Source organism: Vespa velutina, chromosome 1 (genome assembly GCF_912470025.1).
Source record: "Vespa velutina chromosome 1, iVesVel2.1, whole genome shotgun sequence".
NCBI classification, from domain to species: Eukaryota; Metazoa; Arthropoda; class Insecta; order Hymenoptera; family Vespidae; genus Vespa; species Vespa velutina.
The window spans coordinates 2999218-3018388 of record NC_062188.1 but is presented as its reverse complement, the minus strand read 5'-3'; the positions used below and the strand labels follow the sequence as shown (position 1 = coordinate 3018388).

Sequence of the window (19171 nt, the reverse complement as noted above, 5' to 3'; positions counted from 1 at the left end):
ATATATGCGTTATCTCTATGTATTTCTTTGAAATAAAAAATGGATGAATTTTATGGAGTCATGACGTTAGATAAAATGGCGAAACATAAAATATGAAAATTTATACACTCGATTTTTTTTCTTTCTTTTTATTTAATTGGACATTTGTTTAAAATTAAATATTTATGAATAAGGTGACCATAATGAGTGATAAAAATTTTAAGTAAATTGTTCTTTCGTTCATTTATTTATTAATTAATTTATTTACTTATTTGCTTATTTGTTTATTTATTTATTTAAATTAATTGTTAAAGTAATGAAAGGAAAATAAAATTACTTTTCAAAGATTTCGAGTAAACAAATTTTCCATACTGATACACGAGTCGATTAAAAATATTTTCCACATTTTTATGGTTTATTCATGATCTCTCTGTTATAGATAAAAAAAAAAGTGAAAAATAAATGTCGCGACATGGAAATGTAAAGATCGAGGAGTGGTCTCGGGGGGGAAGGGATAGGGAGAAGGGAGGGAGAAGGAGAAGGAGAGGTTGGAGGGAATTCGTTCTTGCTTCTCTAATGTATTCTAATATTTCTAATGTGATACGAGAACGATCGCGATAAAGGAAATGTATCGGTGACGATAGTTCGAGCACATTAGATGCACGTAGATGTTTACGTTACGTATGAGGTGAAAATGACAAGGTATTCTCAATGTACGTATTTATACATATATATATATTTATATATATATATATATATATATATATTGTACATAAAAATATGCGAGTACATAAAAAAATTTATTCGTATATGTATAAATTCCGTTCAATTTCGTCGTTTAGTTACTATAATGTAAGTGATATTTATAATCGCTCAAAAGAAAATGTTAGAAAACGTTTCGATCTTATCGTCGATCGTTTTCATCGATAATATCTTTCTGAATGGCAAAACGCAAAAGACGAAAAATATTTTTTCTTTATCCATATAATCTCCTCTACGAGAAATATGCGGAGAAAAAAGTTTTCTTATCTAATACTTAGGAAAATATTTCTAAAAGCGGTTAGAGTAAATTTTGACCCTCGCCCTTTCCCCCACTCTATCCCATCCTGTAGAAAAAGAAAAATGTACTTGGACATTTATGTTCGTTGTTGTACATTGTACACAAATAATTATAATAATAAATATAATAGTAGAATATTTTTTAATAGCATATATACAACTTAATAATCAGTCTATTATCTAACACAGACATATATATATATATATATGTTATGGTGAAAAAGAATTATATATTAATATAGTATATATTTAATATTAGAAGATATATTTACACGCATGCATATTTTATATATAAAATTTTTTTTTCCTTTTTGTTTTAATTATTAAATCAATCGCGATTATAAATCTCGGTGAAAAAAAAAACAAAAAAAAAAAAAAAAAAAAAGAAAAAATAAAATAGCACGGCGCATTACGATAACGTTTACAAGTAAAACTACGTAAGTAACGAAGAAGATGACGATTGAAACGATCGTACTGCATTACCTTGATCCGTTAACCCCGCGTTAGTAAAACCTGTCTATTAAGTTTCTTACGTAGATGTTAATATATGTATATGGAGGAAAACGAAAATGTTGGTATATCATCGACGCAATATTCTTCAATATATGTCATAAATATAAGTAGATAGATAAACAAATACGTAATTGACATAATACTCGCCAAATTATAATGAATATTTCTTTTCTTTTTCTTTTTTTTTTTTTTCTTTTATTGTACTCATATATGCGAGCTCGTTTAAATATTTCCATTTCTTTCCAGAACTTTTTTTCCAAAAATGTTTGATATTTTGACGATGGAATGTATACAGTATCATTGAAAAGTTCTTAGACCTTTTAAGCTGATTTTTTTTTCGTTCTTTTCAGAACTACAAAAGCTCAACTTGACAAACTGATAACCTGATCTATAATCGTTTAGAAAGTTTCGAAAAAGTATGATCGATTTTTAAAATCATCTAGGGACTTTTGTCCCATATAGGAACTTTAGAAAAAAAAAAAATATATATATATATATTTAAACAAATCCATTCTTGGTTTCAATGATAATATATATATAAAAAAAAAAAGAAAAGAAAGAAGAAACAAGTAACGTTCCTCGTTTCATTCCCGTTGGTAAAGACATTACATGTTTAGACTTTATATCTAATGAATAGATAAAACTTCTAATTATTCTGCTGGCAAAAAACATTTCAAAATCGTTATTAGATATAGATGAATATAGAATATATTTTGAATAGATACAACGGAGAGGAAGAAGAATATGAAGAAATAGAAGAAGAAGAAGAAGAAGAAGAAGAAGAAGAAGAAGAAGAAGAAGAAGACGAAGAAGAAGAAGAAGAAGACAACGATCGTAATTAAGAAAGAAAATAATAATGAAATAGCCGAAAGTGTTCGTTAAACTCGAATTATCGGAGAACAATCTTTACGAGCTGCAATTAGCGTCATAGAGTTAGTTACTAACGATGGAACGGTTAATTACTCTTGATAATCTGTAGGTATATTTCCCACAACAGTTTATACCTAAATTATCGCGTGCGAATTTATTCTCCCGCGATGATTTATTTCTCCGGCAAAAATCATGCATACATTTTCGAATACCTAATATGATTTTTTTTCTTTTTATGGGTATTAATTGAATTAAAAAGGAGTGGGGTGTGGGTGAGGGAGGAGGGGAGGTAAAAAAGAAAAAACGAAAAGGAAAAAAGAAAAAATAAAACGAAGAAAAATGAAAGAAAATAAAAGAAGAAATTTTCGATAGCCATGCGAAAGTTATTCGTTTCTTTGTAAAAGAAAAATCGATAACCCGCATGACATACTTCTTGCAGGTGCAACGTTCACAAAATCGAGCATTTAGTATTTACGTGTATGTGGACAAAAGCGTATATGTACACATGCCCATATAAAAATAAACAGATAAAATGCGGGCCGATCGAAATTGAAATGATTTGTAAAACAAAAGAAATTTATAAGATGATAACGCAAATATTGTACTACTTGATTAAATGTAAGTGTATACAATATGCCGTACAATTAACTCCTACGAGATGCAACCACATAAACACCGGTGATAGACATCTCGTTGGAGCGAGTTTTTAACTCACGCATGCATTCCGTTTCATTCGTGCATACCTTTCATTTCGGCGAGCGTTAACAAGGAATATAAAATATCATTTGAGCGAGATAACTTTTATTATTATTATTATTATTATTATTATTATTATTATTATTATTATTATTATTATTATTGTTGTTGTTGTTGTTGTTGTTGTTGTTGTTGTTGTTATTGTTATTATTGTTATTATTGTTGTTATTATTATTATTATTATTATTATTATTATTATTATTATTATTATTATCATCAAATAATATCAAAAGTTCTACGATTAAAGTGCATTCGTGATATTTAAGAAGATCTTTAGAAAGAACAATTATTATTAACAAGTTCAACATCACGTTGATCGATTATTTTCGTTACGACAACATAATGATAACGTTTTTTTATCATGCACCCAAGATATTTACTTCTTCGTATGATACAAAAGATAATGACATTACGTAAAATTAATTCATCAGGTATAAAAGTGATATGATATAAAATTGATAACAAGTTGGAACAATCGAAATTCTGAAGAAGAATAGAAATAAAAAAAAGTAGGAAATAAAAAACAAATGAAACAAGAAACTAATTAAAAAAAAAAAAAAAAAAAAGAAAAAAGAAAAAGAAAAAGAAAGAAAAGAAGAAGAAGCAAATAACTTTCAAATGAATAATTGATTTTGTTTTAGGTATTGGGCAGACAACAATATATAGTTCGTCCAATGGTAATGGACGATGGTTGTACACCGGGAAGCGGTAGTGACAATCCAGCAGTCGCCGGAAGTAGCGGAATCATTAGCGAGTCAGCGTTAGCACATGCTCCAGCCTTGACTGAACGTACCCTTCGAGAACTCGGAATTCCTTTAGAGCAAGCTATAGAACAGGTAAATTTTAATTTATTTACATTAAATTCTCACGTTAATCTAATTTATTTATTAGTCAAACGAATAGACGAATATATAATTAAAAATATAAGTCATTATAAAAATACAATCTTACATTATAATTCTAATTTACTCAATATAAATTTGATTTAATCAATGTTCCTATTAAAAAGTATTTATTATATTACATACATCATCGTGTACATGTATTAATGAAAATATTAACAAACAATTTATACACTTTTAAATATAATATTTTTCCTCCCTTTCTCTCTTTCTCTTTCTCTTTTATATATTAATAAAAAATTGTTTTAGAAAACAAATTTTGATAAAGATCAAAGATCGATTAGCTCGTTCAGGCAAACAATTTTGGAATAGAATCCATTGTGAAGTTAATTGACTAATAACATGAACGATAAAAAATAAATGAATAATTTAAAGATCTAGTAATAATTAAAAAAAAAAAAAAAAAAAAAAAAGAAAAAAAAAACTTCAAAATTTCTTAGAAACCTATAGTTAATTATATTTGATCTTTCTGTTTCAAGTTCGAAGGATGGTGGTCATCGATGTCTTGTGTGACCGGTGGAGGTGATCCTCGATTCGTTGTTGACGGACAATCACCGATGAGGCAATGTTTGCATCCTGAAGCTTGCAACAAGGATATCGAACTGCCAACCCATTACAATGTCTTTCACGATCTTCGTAAAGAATTTGTTGGGTGTTACTCATCCCACGGCGAATTGGCAACACTTGGAATACAAGAAATGTTACAATGTATCCTTTGATTGAACATCTACATTATATTAGTATCCGATTGCCATTACTTTCTAAATATTCTATTTATAAAACTGAATGATTAACGCTCATTAACGATAGTTAAAGTACTTTAGAAATTATGTTGTCGATCATTAAGTAGGAGTTTAGAAAGTAGGATGGATTTTTTAGTCAACATTTGAAATTGTAAAAGTAATCCGTGTTTAACACATTACGAGGATGAAAGTTTCTCTCTCTCTCTCTCTCTCTCTCTCTCTCTCTCTCTCTCTCGCAGGTGTATGTTACTTTTATCGATGAAATATTTGCCAGCAGGTGGCGTTTAATATAAGTGGCATTGTGAAGTGTAGGTCAGGTTGGAGCAATTTAAATTATTCAATGGCTAGTTAAGTACACGTGAAGTCCATTGAGTCAAGGATAAAAAGTTGATTAGTAGTTATTTGACTTAAGATAATAGACATTGATGTAATGGAAAGAAGAAAGAAAAAAAAAAGAAAAAACAATAAGATTGCAAGGAGATTGTTGAAAGGGTGAGGAGGAGAACATGGGAGTGACATTTTTAATAAAACAAAAAAAAGGCGATTATATACCAAATTAATATTTGAGCACTTTGATAGGCGCATCGAAGGAAAAACGTTAAATGAATTGATGTTGGGAATATATTAAAGTATATAATTATTGAAGTGATTGCCGTTAGGCGGCGCGGAAGAGGTCGAAATAAGATTTTCGAGACGCACTGCCGTCAGGCGGCGCGACAGAAGTTGAATCTTAAGGAACGAAGTAAGCAAGTAAGCAAAGGAAGGAAAGCTGGCTGGCAGGCTGGCTGGCTGGTTGGTTAGCAAGCAAGCAAGCAGTAGTCCGCAGTCGTAGAATGCCCGTATCGCGTAATCGTGGCCTCCTTTTGTTGTAATAAAATCGTAAGAGGGATTTTTATTTCGTGTCACCAATAATAACGTAAGGAAGGAATCACGACGGTTAACTTGTTCGGTTATTACGATAAAATACAAAAAAAAAAAAAAAAAATAAGAAAAGAAAAGAAAAGAAAAAAAAATAGAACAAAAAAAGAGAAAAAAGCAAAAGGAAAAAGAACACATTTAAAGTGCTGTAATACGACCACCACCACCACTACCATCATTACCACCACCACTACACCACTACCACCACCACCACATCACACCACCACTTGAGTCACCTTCATCGTCGAACCTTTATACTCTTATAGTAGTGTATCAATATAAAAGTGAAACAAAAGGTTCTCTCTTATCAGCGTGACTTTAATGCCTCCTCATCCGATTTAAGTTTACCCAGGTACGCTGACGTTTATTGTTTTTCGACTATAAAGCCGATAATGATGTCTCACAATATTCATCATCCCCGTGACGTATAATATTTTTCTCTTCCTTTTTTTTTTTTCTTTTTCTTTTTTTTTTTTGATTATTCTCTTATCAAAGAATATTAATCTATTTTAATTAGGCGTAATTAAATTCCATTAGAAAAATCTCTTGAAAGTATTCCAACTGACCTGGCGAATTCAAATCCATAATAAAATTGATCATTTCACTTTCGTCGCAAATAATAAATGATTTCTTTTTAATTTAACAGTCTAACGAAAGTAGTAACGAATATTTAAGACCGCGAGGGTGAAGAAGAGGATTTGAGATTTATTATCGGATTAGTTAATATCGATAGATCCTTATAAATCTCGTTAAATCCTCATAAATATTTATTTATAAATCCTATTCGCGTAGCAATAATATTTTTTAATTTAATAAGCGCCGCACAAGTTGAAACGAGTTTCAACATTGTCAAGGATAATAAAATAATATCGGGTACGTCGTTCGTCCTCGGATATCGTAATATTTCGTCGACATTCAGTATGTCGCGTAAACGAAAAAAAAAAAAAAAAGAAAAAAAAAAAAGAAAAAGAATTACCTTTACACGAATATTATTATCAGTACACCGAGTACGACCTTAGAGCCTTACCGTATATTATACGTTTTTATATTTTCTTTTTTTCTTTTCTTTTTTTTTTTTTCATTTTCTTTTTATTTTTCCTTTTTTTTTTTTTTTTTTTTTTTTTTTTTTTTCCTTTATCATACCAACGAACGCACATTAGACGATAAAGAGGTGGTAATGCCATGAAGAGTTGAGTACTTTCTTACTTTGAAAAACGGGAATATTCTCACGTAATAAGAAAAAAGAAAGAGTGAGAGAAAGAAAGAAATAAATAAAGAGAGAGACAGAGAGAAGAGAGAGAAAGAGAGAGAGAGAGAGGCATTCACCCGAGTTCCTCGAGTCTTAATCTCGAACCGTCCTCGACATAAACTCGAGCCGGCCACAATGGCTTACCGCCTTCTTTGCTTGCCTTCTCACTCTCTCTCTCTCTCTCTCTCTATATATATATGTATATCTATCTATCTTTCCCCCTCTCTCTCTTTCTCTCTCTCTCACTCTCTCTCTCTCTCTCTCTATCTCTTTTTCTCTCTTTGGATCCACCGCGTCGTGTTGTATCAACTGAACGCTAATAAAACAAAACCACCTGTGGCGACTGAACATATATATATATATATATACACATACGTATAGATATGTATATATATATATATGTAGATATACATACATATATGAATGTATGTATGTACATATATATATATATATATGTTTGTGTCTATAAGTATATATCGATTGGTATACTTATATGTTGAGACCGTTTCGACGGCGCCTTAAGTAAAACGGATTTGTCATTTGTATTTTTCCTTCGAGAGATTGTTTTGTTCCATTCGTTTTTCTTTCTTTCTTTCTTTCTTTTTTTCTTTTGCTTTTTCTTTTCCTTTTTTATTTTTTTGTTTTTTTTTTCGTTTCTTTTTTTTTCTTATTTTTTTTTTTTTTTTGATCGTACAATCGTACTCATCAAATTTTTTTTTAATGAGAAATACACCTCGGCATCGTCACTACGAGTCGAGATTACACGCGCGTTTTTTTTTTTTCTTTTTTTTTTTATATCTCTTGGAGTTTCGCTGGGTCGGCGTTAGGTGGGGGATGGGTGGGTAGGTAGAGTGAGGGAAAGAAAGGGAGAGAAAAAAATCTCACGTTAGATTTTTATCGGTGAGATAAAATCTCCAAAAGCGAATGCACAATTGGGCTCATTACGATATATATATATAATAATAATAATAATAGTAATAGTAATAATAATAATAATAATGATTTAAAATCTTAACGTTTACATCAGAAATCTTAAAGGAACGATAAGAGTTTCGTCGAATCTCTTTCTGTCTCTCTCTCTCTCTCTCTCTCTCTCTCTCTCTCTCTCTCTCTCTCTCTCTCTCTCTCTCTCTCTCTCTCTCTTTCTCTTTCTCACTTTTATCTTTTTTTTCTTTCCTCTTTTTTCCTTTTTTTTTCTTTTTTTTGTTAAAGCCAATGCCTAATTTTAAAGTCGTATTTGTAAAAAGTGAAGTCTCATGGACACACGTTGTTACGTCTTCCTTCAAATTAAATAATAATTTACGAGGTGTTTTTATTGAAATAGAGGGAAAAAGAGAGAGTCGGAAAGAGGGAGAAAAAATTATCTCTCTTTGAATTCTTTGCATATGACAGCTTATATATGTGTGTTTGTGTATGTGTGTGTATGTATGTATGGATGTATATATGTGTCCCCTATTGAAATATGTTATAGCAGAAAGTTAGCTTTTTGGGAATTAATTTAGTTGAAAACTAATTACGTAGCACAATGAAAAAATAAAAATAAAGAAGATAGGAGATAGAGAGAGAGAGAGAGAGAGAGAGAGAGAGAGAGAGAGAGAGAGAGAGAGAGAGAGAGAGAGAGAGAAGACAAGTCGAATCGTATGTTCTTCCAGTTTAGAAGGCAAGTGACTTAAGAAAGCTTTAGCTGACCAATCGGCCTTATCGCCTGCGGAACACGGTTTAAAGGTCAACCCGGTGAAGATATTGGTTCGACGGCTTGACGACCGATCGAGATATATTATTATGCGCATAAAAGCGCTTCTTCTTACGGTTTCCTTTTCTTTTAACAATATTCAATAATCGTGTATTCATTTAAAATGATTCTCCATCGATTCTTTCAAGAGGATTTTACGAGGACTTAAGAAAAAAAAAAAAAAGAAGATAAAAAGAAATTGTATTGATCTTTAGGATGTTGATCGATAAACAAAATCGTTCGTTCTCGATGATTATCATCATCATCATCATCGTCATCATTATTATTATTATTATTATTATTATTATTATTATTATTATTATTATTATTATTATTAGTATTGAGATGGATAATTATTAGAAATTATTAGAGCATCATATAATACACATGTTTTTCTGTTTGACATTATTATTAGCGGATAATTATTAGATATTTGTAGATATTGTTAGAACATTATTTAATACATATGTTTCTCTCTTTAATATTATTATTAGGTAAATAATTATTAGGTATTATCAAAATGGGCAATTATTTATTTTTTTCATACATATGCCTCTCTCTCTCTCTCTCTCTTTTTCTCTTACTCTCTAATGTTATTATTAGATAGGTAATCATTAGATATTATTAAAAAAGGTAATAATTTAACTTTCTTATATATATATGTTTCTCTCTCTCTCTTTTTTTAATATTATCATCAGATATATAATTATTAAATATGGTTAGAACATTATTTGATACATATACTTTTCTCTTTAATGTTATTATTAGATAGATAATTATTAGATATTATTATAACGGTTAATTAATTTTTACATACGCCTTTTAATATTATTTTTAGCTATAGATAATTTTTAAATGTCCTTAGTACAGATATAATTATTTTCATTAACTATGACGATCGATAAGCAAGATTGTTCGTTTTAGATGAAAATCATGATTATTACAATTTATTATTATGATTATTAATCTCATAATAGAGATAATAATTTGATACGATTCTATATGTTTCGTATAACGCGTGTTATTTATTTTGAAACGGTAAATCAAAGTCTTTGAAATATATTTATCCTTGACAATAGATAATCAGATTTTGGACTACCGCCCGATACAGACAATGATTTTCACGTGAAAGAAATACAGGACATGATTAGCGTTATACAGAGGATGATCAAGGATGGTAAGGAAAAGATTATAATTCTAGGACGGGACGAAAGTATTTAAGTTAATCAAAGATTCCCAATTGATTTTGAAAATCAATTATTCGTTTTCGAGACTATTTAGAATTTCCATTTTTCTTTTCTTTTTCTTTTTTTCTTTTTTCTAATTTGTTACAAGCTTAACATGCAGGCCAATTTTCTTTTTTTTTTTCGAATTGTAAGACCGACATAGTTTGTGACAATCTGGAAGGAAGAAGACAAAAAAAAAAACAAAAGAAAAAGAAAGAATTAATTCACAAGTCTTGAGAAAGAGTATCTAATTGATTTTGAAAAAATCATTTAGAAACTTTTGATCCACCCTGTAGAAAGATAAAAGCCATTATAAATATCGCAGATTCCTCTCATTTATCTCAATGGATTTTTAGTTCTTTGACTTTGATCTAAGAGTCATCTTTTTGTCTCTCTGTCTTTCTGTGTTCCTTAACACAATGAAAGGATATTATCGTCGTGATTTGCGAAGAAACACGTTTGAAAAAAAAAGATAAGAAAGAAAAAATAGAGGGAGAGAGTGAGTGAGAGAGAGAGAGAGAGAGAGAGAGAACTCCTAAATCTAAAAAACTCATATCAATTACTTTTAAACGCTTTCATAAAAATTTCTATTTTATCTTTTCTTTTTCTTTTTCTTTTTTTTTCTTCCTTTCTCTCGTATGATATTTTCCAAGTAGACTTTTTAAAATCGACTATCGCAACTCATACATTCGTATGATCTTCTTTATAGACATATCTGTAAACAATACTAGCGAACCTTGACCATAACAGACATGTTTAAGATTAACACTGAATGTGATAAAACCCCTTCCAAAAATTGAATTCGTTCGATTGTAATAATATTTTTTAACGATGATCATAATTAACATTATTAATATTATATATAAAAAAAATAATTTATATATATATATATATATATGTATATATATTTAAATAGTCGTCGGGATAAATAATTAAAAAATTTCAAATAATTTTTTTTTTTTCGACATTATACTGAAAGTCCAAATAATTATTTAATTATTGATAATTACAATATTATGATATGATATTTATATAGATAAAAAAAAAATATATTTATTAAAAATATTTATTTAATATCAATAAAGATTTTGTCTAATTAGAAAAGACGCATGTATCAAATATAAATAATGTCGTGGGGAGAGGATAAAATGATTATAAGATGAGTCTATACGCTCATATCGTCTATTCGTTATATAGCACATATGCACATACATACATATATACATAGACCATGCATACATGTATATATATATACAGAGTATCGTAGCGATGTGTGTATAAGTGTATGGTGGCTATATTTCTTATCGCCCAGTGATAACCAACCAGCAAAAATACATTTTTCATATTTTTAATGGAAGGGTTTTGAATTGTATGAACAAATTGGTATTCACGATCATAAATATTAAAGAATTGTATTACGAAGCCAACTTACAAACATTTCAAAAGGAAAAGAAAGAGAATGAAGACGTTGTCTCTCTTGAATAAATTTTCAATACGTTCTTTGAAAAAATATTATTTTCTGTTATCTATTTAAAAAAAAAAAAAAAAAAAAAATTTGTTTACTAAGTTACCACCGAAACGTACAAGACAATTACGTACGTATATATTATATATACTTATATTTATTATGTATAATCGCATATTATATATATATATATGATATATGTACACATGATATACATATATAATGATGTATGTGATATATATATATAACGATACTACGTCTATATTATATATGTATTTCTTATTACTACTTATCATATATTATATACATACTTTTATTTACCATATGTAATAAGTAAATACACAAATGTGTGTGTATGTTTATATATATACATATGTATATATATATATATATATATATATATATATATATATATATATATATGTTTATATAGTAAATAGAAACTCAATGAAAAACGAATCGTGACAATTGATAAAGGTATATGTACACATATGAAATGAGTCGATTCAATTCTCATGGCACGACCGCTCCTTGGAAGAAATACGAAGTAGTTTCGTCGAAGCGACAAATCGAATAAGCACTTTATGCTCAAGTACGAGAAATAAGAGACAAAGCGAAGCATATAATATTACGACTAAGGAAGCATAGAAAAAACGCTGGACACGTTTCTTCGTCTTATCGAAGGACACTGACAAATGTATTTTTCTTTTTATTTTTTTTTTTTTTTTTTTTTTTTTTTTTTTTTTTTTTTTTTTTTTTATTGTTTCCTATATTTTTTTTTATATTACGAAGAAAGAAGTTTAAAAAGGAAAAAAAAGAAAGAAAAAAAAACTGAATATCGCATCGTTTTAGTAGTTTTTATTTTTGTTCTTTTTTTTTTTTATCTTTTTTTTTTTATTTTCATCAAAATTAAAAAGAAAGAAAAGAATATTTATCTTCTATTATAATATAGGAAGTTTGAAAGAAGGAGAAATGATGCTTGGACTTGATAAATGTTCTTTCAAAAGTGATAAAGTGTTAATACGATTTTGATTTGTATTTTTGACGTCGAAAAAAAAAAAAAAAAAAAAAAAAAAAAAAAAAAAAAAAAAAAAAAAAAAAAGAAAAAAAAAAAAAAAAAAAAAAAAAAAAAAAATAAAAATGCATTTGCATTGCATCGTACGTGACTTTATACGACAAATTGAATAATTGTTTACATTGTTTATTAAATGTTTCTCGATGTTCTCTTTGATATGCCACCATTTTAAAAGTGGCCTAATGATATCGCGTGGCGCGCATGCGTCGATCCTTTTCCAGTCACGTCCAAACTTCGGTCCGTGCACACTTCTCTTCTTGTTTTTTTTTTTTCTTTCTTTCTTTCTCTCTCTCTCTCTCTCTCTCTCTCTCTATTTCTCTCTTTTTCTCTTTCTCTCTTTCTTCTTAAGCACGATCCACAAGCAAAAAAAAAAAGATCGTAATTGGACCGCGAAACGATGGAACTACTTTTAAATACGTTCAAACGTTACAGTAGGCGTTTTGTTTAAAAGTAAAAGTCCGTATCGCACGTAATATATATACAATACAAACAGAACGACCAACATACGAATTAGGAAATTGTTAACGTTTACAAATAAATTTGTTAAGTCAAACGTGTCACGTTGCACATACAGTACGATTGTATCGGTAAGAAATATTTTCGATTTCAAAAAGTAATGGGTTTCAATGATTTCGAAAGAATTATATCCTTCTAAAGAATCCTCAGGGAGTACTGTAATATTTTTTTTTTTTTTTAATCGAAACTTATTATCGTCACAATGGAAGAGAAATACATTTTCCTTCTGTCGAGGCACTATCTCGAGGTTACTCAGAATTTTTTCCAACACGTTCTTTTTTCTTTTCTTTTTCTTTTCTTTCTTTCTTTTTTTTTTTTTTTTTTTTTTATTTTTTACAGCCATACAAAGAAATGATGATTAAATAAGGGAGTTATCTCAGAAATTTGTTTACAGCTTACTAATGATTACTTTCGTTTTTTTTTTTTTTTTTTTTTTTTTTTTTCTTTCTTTCTCTTTTCAGGTCATGTGTTTCAAGCACCGGAGATAGTTAACATAGTTTTAGAACCAGGCATATGGTGAGTAGTTCAAAGTTATATCGATAGGATTTACTTACGTTATGATTGTCATTAGAATACAATTATAATTGCAATTTTATTACTTATAGTTCCAAGGATGAAGAAGTAGACAATGATTGTGTAGTTAGAGCCCGAGGACTTCCTTGGCAATCTTCCGACCAAGATATTGCCAAATTTTTCCGTGGTCTGAATGTTGCAAAGTAAGTAGTATTATATTAGTTCTTTTATGGTTATAATTACCTATTAATGATAAACAATAATATCAATGGATTACTTATCTAATTATTGAAATATTTTTATACAAGCCACTTGGAATCACTTAAAGAAGGTAATTTGGTCAGGCTTTGTGTAATTTTATATTTATAAATGTTAAATCGTTCATTTATGTAGCTACTGTTTATATCATGCATCTTTTCTCAATGATTTTTGTTTCCTAATCAGCATGGTCAAGCACTATGATAAGCATTATCTGTGGGTCATATAGATTTATGCTTTATAATCAAACAGATCATCGCTTATCGTATAAATAAGTATGATTAATAATATGTGTCAAAGTACAAGCTTACAGAATGTTCTCGAGGCTTTTAAGAAAGATGAATAACATTGAGGATTTCTATATTTTTAGGGGTGGCGTAGCACTTTGTTTAAGTCCTATGGGTAGGCGCAACGGTGAAGCTTTAGTACGATTTGTTAATAAGGAACACAGAGATATGGCATTGAAAAGGCATAAACATCACATGGGACCACGATACATTGAGGTTTACAAAGCTTCTGGAGAAGATTTTGTTGGGGTTGCTGGTGGTACTACTAGCGAAGCACATGCTTTCCTTTCAAGAGGGGCTCAGGTTATCGTTAGAATGAGAGGATTACCTTATGACTGCGTTGCTAAACAAGTGGTACGAACAAACTTCTATATCTTGTAAATAGGTTATAAAATTGTGATTCATTGAAAAGAAAAAAAAAAAAACTACATATGTTTTTTTTTCCAAAGATCGACTTCTTTTTATCTGGACAAAAACCTTGTCATGTGTTGGATGGTGAGGACGGTGTATTATTTGTCAAAAAACCAGACGGTAGAGCAACCGGAGATGCATTTGTCCTTTTCGCACAAGAGGAAGATGCTGTGAAAGCATTAAGTAAACACAGAGATTGCATTGGCAGTCGGTACATTGAACTATTTAGGAGTACAACAGCGGAAGTACAACAGGTTTGTAATTGTGAAATGAATTATATGTAATATAATGAATGAAATTTTCTTTTTATTCAACTTTTTCAAATTGTGACCTATAGGTTCTGAATAGGGCGATCGATCCAAAGCCGTTCGTTCTCCCAGTACCACCTATTCCACCATTGCAATTTTCTCAATTACTTCCTCAACACATAATCACATCAGGCACGCGTAAGGACTGTGTGAGGTTACGTGGGCTCCCCTATGAGGCACTTGTCGAGCACATACTTGAATTCATGGGAGAGCACTCGAAAAACATTGTCTACCAAGGCGTTCACATGGTATACAATGCACAGGTAAGAAAAACGTCATAGGACATAGAGTATAGGGCAATAAATGAGGTAATAAGTAATAAAGAAAAATCGTTTGTTCTTTCAGGGTCAACCATCCGGAGAAGCATTCATACAGATGGACAGCGAAAGTTCGGCGCACGCCTGTGCGACACAACGACATCATCGGTATATGATCTTCGGAAAGAAACAACGTTACATAGAAGTCTTCCAATGTAGTGGCGAAGATATGAATCTGGTATTGACAGGTGCAGTAGCTCCGCCATCAACGAAGGCTCTACTATCTCCCGGTACGTTGAGCACTCAATCACCCGCATCTCTGACACATTCGGGTCCGGCGACGCCGGTACCGATGCCGGTACCGACGGCGCAGCCTCCCCTCTGGGACATACAGGCGCTCGTACAGGCACAGGCGCAAGCACAGGCAGCGCAGGTTCAAGCTCAAGCTCAGGCGCAGGCGCAGGTGCAGGCCATCAGGAATCAGGACTTTTGGCTGATGGCCTTGGCCTCTAACGCGTCCCCCACCTCGACGACTCCAGCCTCGCCTACCTCCTCGGCGACGAGTAAGACCTTGGCCCTTACCGCGCCCAATCCACCTCATCAAATTCCTGCGTACGCGATGACACCTCCAGCGGCAGCCGCAGCAGCCGCAGCTGCGGCTGCGCTTCATGCTCAACAACCCACTCACGCACCGTTCTTGCTCTTCAATGTTCCCTCTCGTATTCCAATATTAAGGGCACCGACCTCTCATGGCATCTTGACACCCATCGTTGCGCAAACTGCTCCTATTAATCCGGCTGCATTGATGGGCCTGAAAAGAACCTGGGAAAGTGCCTTTCCTACCGAAACACCCGGTACGGTAGCCAAGCGTGCCGCTTGGCACCCACCAACGGCAGCTTTTCATGCCCATGCGCCTACTGCTGCTCCTGCCTTGCCCTATACCGCACAATTTTATCCTCAAATATGATACGCGAAATTGACTATTCTTTCGCATATCACCTACAGACTGCGGTTTTTTTTTCTATTTTCTCTCTCTATGTACCTACATACATACACTTCTTGTCATTCCACCTACCTTGCTATTCCAATTCCTTCCTATCTAACGAATGAGAAGATCTTAGCTAAGTCGGTCTATCTCGCGTTTTTCGGATGGATTTGCTATCTAGCTATATATACATATGTGTAGGCATTTTTTTTTTTTTTTTTTTTTTTTATTTTTTTAGAAAGATATCACACTTTTTGATCGATTTACACTTTTACGTCTTAATAATCTTAATCAGCAAAAAAAATATTTTTTATGATTCATTAATTTAGAACCTATTCGAATGCCTTTCGAAGCTTCTAAATGAAACTTATTCGAGAATGTGATAAGCAGTAGTACTTATGGGTATATGAGAAAAAAATAGTTTTAATTTAAATTCATAAAACCTTTGATTGGTAGCGCACAAATCGGACTTTCTCAAACGATCGTCCCATTTTTGTTAATGTAGGTAGTATATTTTAGGATAATATCGTTTCGATTCTTTGTCCGCATTGTACGCGATTACGATTTAAATTCTCGGAGTCACGAGGGGAATTATGTCAATCGATTGACGCGTAAAATTAGTTTTCTACGTTGACGAAGTTATTTCGCGACGAAGTTCGTGCAGGAAAGTGCCTTAGAAAAAGTGAAGAATTATAAATATGTTTATATACGAGACTTGTCCTTCGTAAAAATCGTCTCGTAATCTTAACGATCGTCACGCTACATACGTTTCGTGTACGTATATATACATGTATGTATATGTACAAGCGTGCAGATTATTTGTAGAGATGCATATACAAATATATATATATCTATCTATTTATATATATATATATATATATATATATATATATATGAATATAGATTATATATAAACATATACATAAATTTATATATTTTGCTAGAAATATTTCTATTAGTTTTTATAATGTATGGACATTCCATCCAAATGTTATATAGATTAAGTCCTCATTCCAGAAATGTTAATCATTAATTTTTTTCAACTATTTGTCTATCTTGTGCACGTCTCACGACATTCCTTCGAATGTATAAAATACTGCGCGCGATCGTTCTCCATTCGAGTCGAAATTTTTTCGGGCGAATCACAGAACGTATAATAAAGAAGACAAAAGAAAAAAAAAGGACTAACGTGTTTTTTTTTTTTTTTTTTTTTTTTTTTTTTTTTTTTTTTTTTTTTCCTAAAAATTCTGAAACAACAAAGCAGAATAATTGCCTATTTCACTGCCAACGACGAATAGCTTTCAATCGTTAGTTTTCTCTTTTCTTTTCTTTTCTTTTTTCTTTCCTTTTTTTTTTTTTTTTTTTTTTTTTTTTTTTTTTTTTCTTTTTTTTTTTTAATTTTTTATTTTTCGAATTATTATCGCCGATAATATTTTAAATTTCATTCCTTCTTGCCATTCTTCTTTTGTACCGTTAATTATGGATGTAATAGAAATGTTATAGAATATACAAGAGAAATCGAAAAAAAGATAGAGAGAGAAAGAGAGAGACAGAGAGAAAGAGATAGAGATAGAGATAGAGATAGAGATGCGATCGCGCGAACATATATATAGACATAGGATCATAAGCCCGTGAAATTTCAAATCTGCGAGTATATTTAACGGAATGGTTGCTGCATGTCGTATACCGTGGAAGGGACGTGCGTACAAGTACCTGTTAATATTTCTCTTCGTTCTTCTCATATCACTTTCCTCGAAACGGATTATCCACATCCATGATCCGCCTAATTTTTTTCTTTTTCTTGTCCCTCTTCTTCGATCTCCCTATAATCCTTTTTCTTTTTACAAATCGTAATGATTTACAATACAATTACATAATTTTCTTCCTCGTTGTCGTTGTCCTTCCATTTGTCTTTTTCTTTTTTATTTCTTTTTTTCTTTCTTTCTTTCTTTTTTTCTTTTTTTTTCTTCTTCTTTTTTTTTTACATTATTCCATCTTCGATCAATCATCCCCAGCACCTTGTAACTATCTTCTTGATATAATAATAATTAATAATAATAATAATAGTAATAATAATAATAGTAATAGTAATAATTTTTGTCTAGATATATATATATATATATATATATATATAATTTTTTTTTGTTTTAATTACTTGTTTTAATTACTGTGGTAGTCCTTACAATTATCTCAGCCACAAGCCTATCTTTGTTTGACAGGATGCGGTAGCGTGTATTACATAGAATCGAGTAGTATTTTTTTTCCTTTTTTTTTTTTTTCTTTTTTCTTTTGGTACGTTGGGTAACGTCGGACGTTCGCGTGATTTACGGCAAAAAAAAAAAAAAGAAACAAAAATGAAACAGTAAAAAAAAAAAATGGTGAAATATTTATCATTAATTTTGTTATCATTGTCGTCGTCGCCATTTTCGTCGTCGTCGTCGTTGATTGTTGTTGTCATTGTTATTATTTTCTTCCTTTATTGTACTTACAACAGACACATATACACATACACATATATATATATATAAAACAATGATATATATATATATATATATATATATATATATATATATATATATAATAATAAACGACGCGCGTGTCCGACGTTACTGCGAATAACATAGATTCAAGAATCGGGTATTGCCTGCCGACGCTTAAAGTCGGGATTGCGCTTCCTGATTCGGCTTTACATAGCATTAATATTACATTAATTATATATAAAGGAGTGGAACGTTGCGAGACGTAGAGAGAAATTTAATTTAATAATACTTTCATTTCTATTTTCAACTTTTTATCTTTCGTCTATATATGTGTATATATATATATATATACATTTTTTTCTTTTCTTTTTTTTTCTCACTTTCGTCTCGCATCGTTTTAGAAAACGGGTGCATTTTGGAGAGAGCGCGTCGATTAGAGTTGTCCGATTTGAGACACGTTCTACACGTTTATCGTACGATCGATCGATAAAATCCTTTATGGATTTTCATGGATTTTTAATTTTTTTTTTTCTTTTTTTTTTTTTTCTTTTCCTAGAATTGTATCCTCGTTTTCTCTCTTATACTTATGTATCGTTAGAAGAAAAAAAAAAAAAAAAAAAAAAAAAAAAAAGAAAGAAAAAAAAATTTCATATCTTGTACTTTGAACGA

The 19171-nt window shown here is 30.6% G+C and overlaps 1 protein-coding gene across 6 annotated transcripts in view; it reads left to right on the top strand.

Annotated features, from left to right (window-relative positions):
- The window catches only part of LOC124956778 (RNA-binding protein fusilli), a 32453-nt gene that overhangs the window by 8015 nt on the left and 5267 nt on the right, over positions 1 to 19171 (top strand). For 2 of the 6 annotated variants that reach the window (XM_047513027.1, XM_047513019.1), the window contains 9 exons: positions 3819 to 4013; positions 4559 to 4787; positions 9809 to 9898; positions 13465 to 13519; positions 13609 to 13719; positions 14145 to 14415; positions 14511 to 14726; positions 14810 to 15043; positions 15105 to 15600. In XM_047513027.1, coding sequence (XP_047368983.1) covers positions 3819 to 4013; positions 4559 to 4787; positions 9809 to 9898; positions 13465 to 13519; positions 13609 to 13719; positions 14145 to 14415; positions 14511 to 14726; positions 14810 to 15043; positions 15105 to 15600 — 1897 coding nt within the window. Of the gene's footprint in view, positions 1 to 3818; positions 4014 to 4558; positions 4788 to 9808; positions 9899 to 13464; positions 13520 to 13608; positions 13720 to 14144; positions 14416 to 14510; positions 14727 to 14809; positions 15044 to 15104; positions 16254 to 19171 lie in introns of those variants that run through there. The other 4 variants (XM_047513061.1, XM_047513042.1, XM_047513051.1 and 1 more) reach the window with 4 other exon arrangements.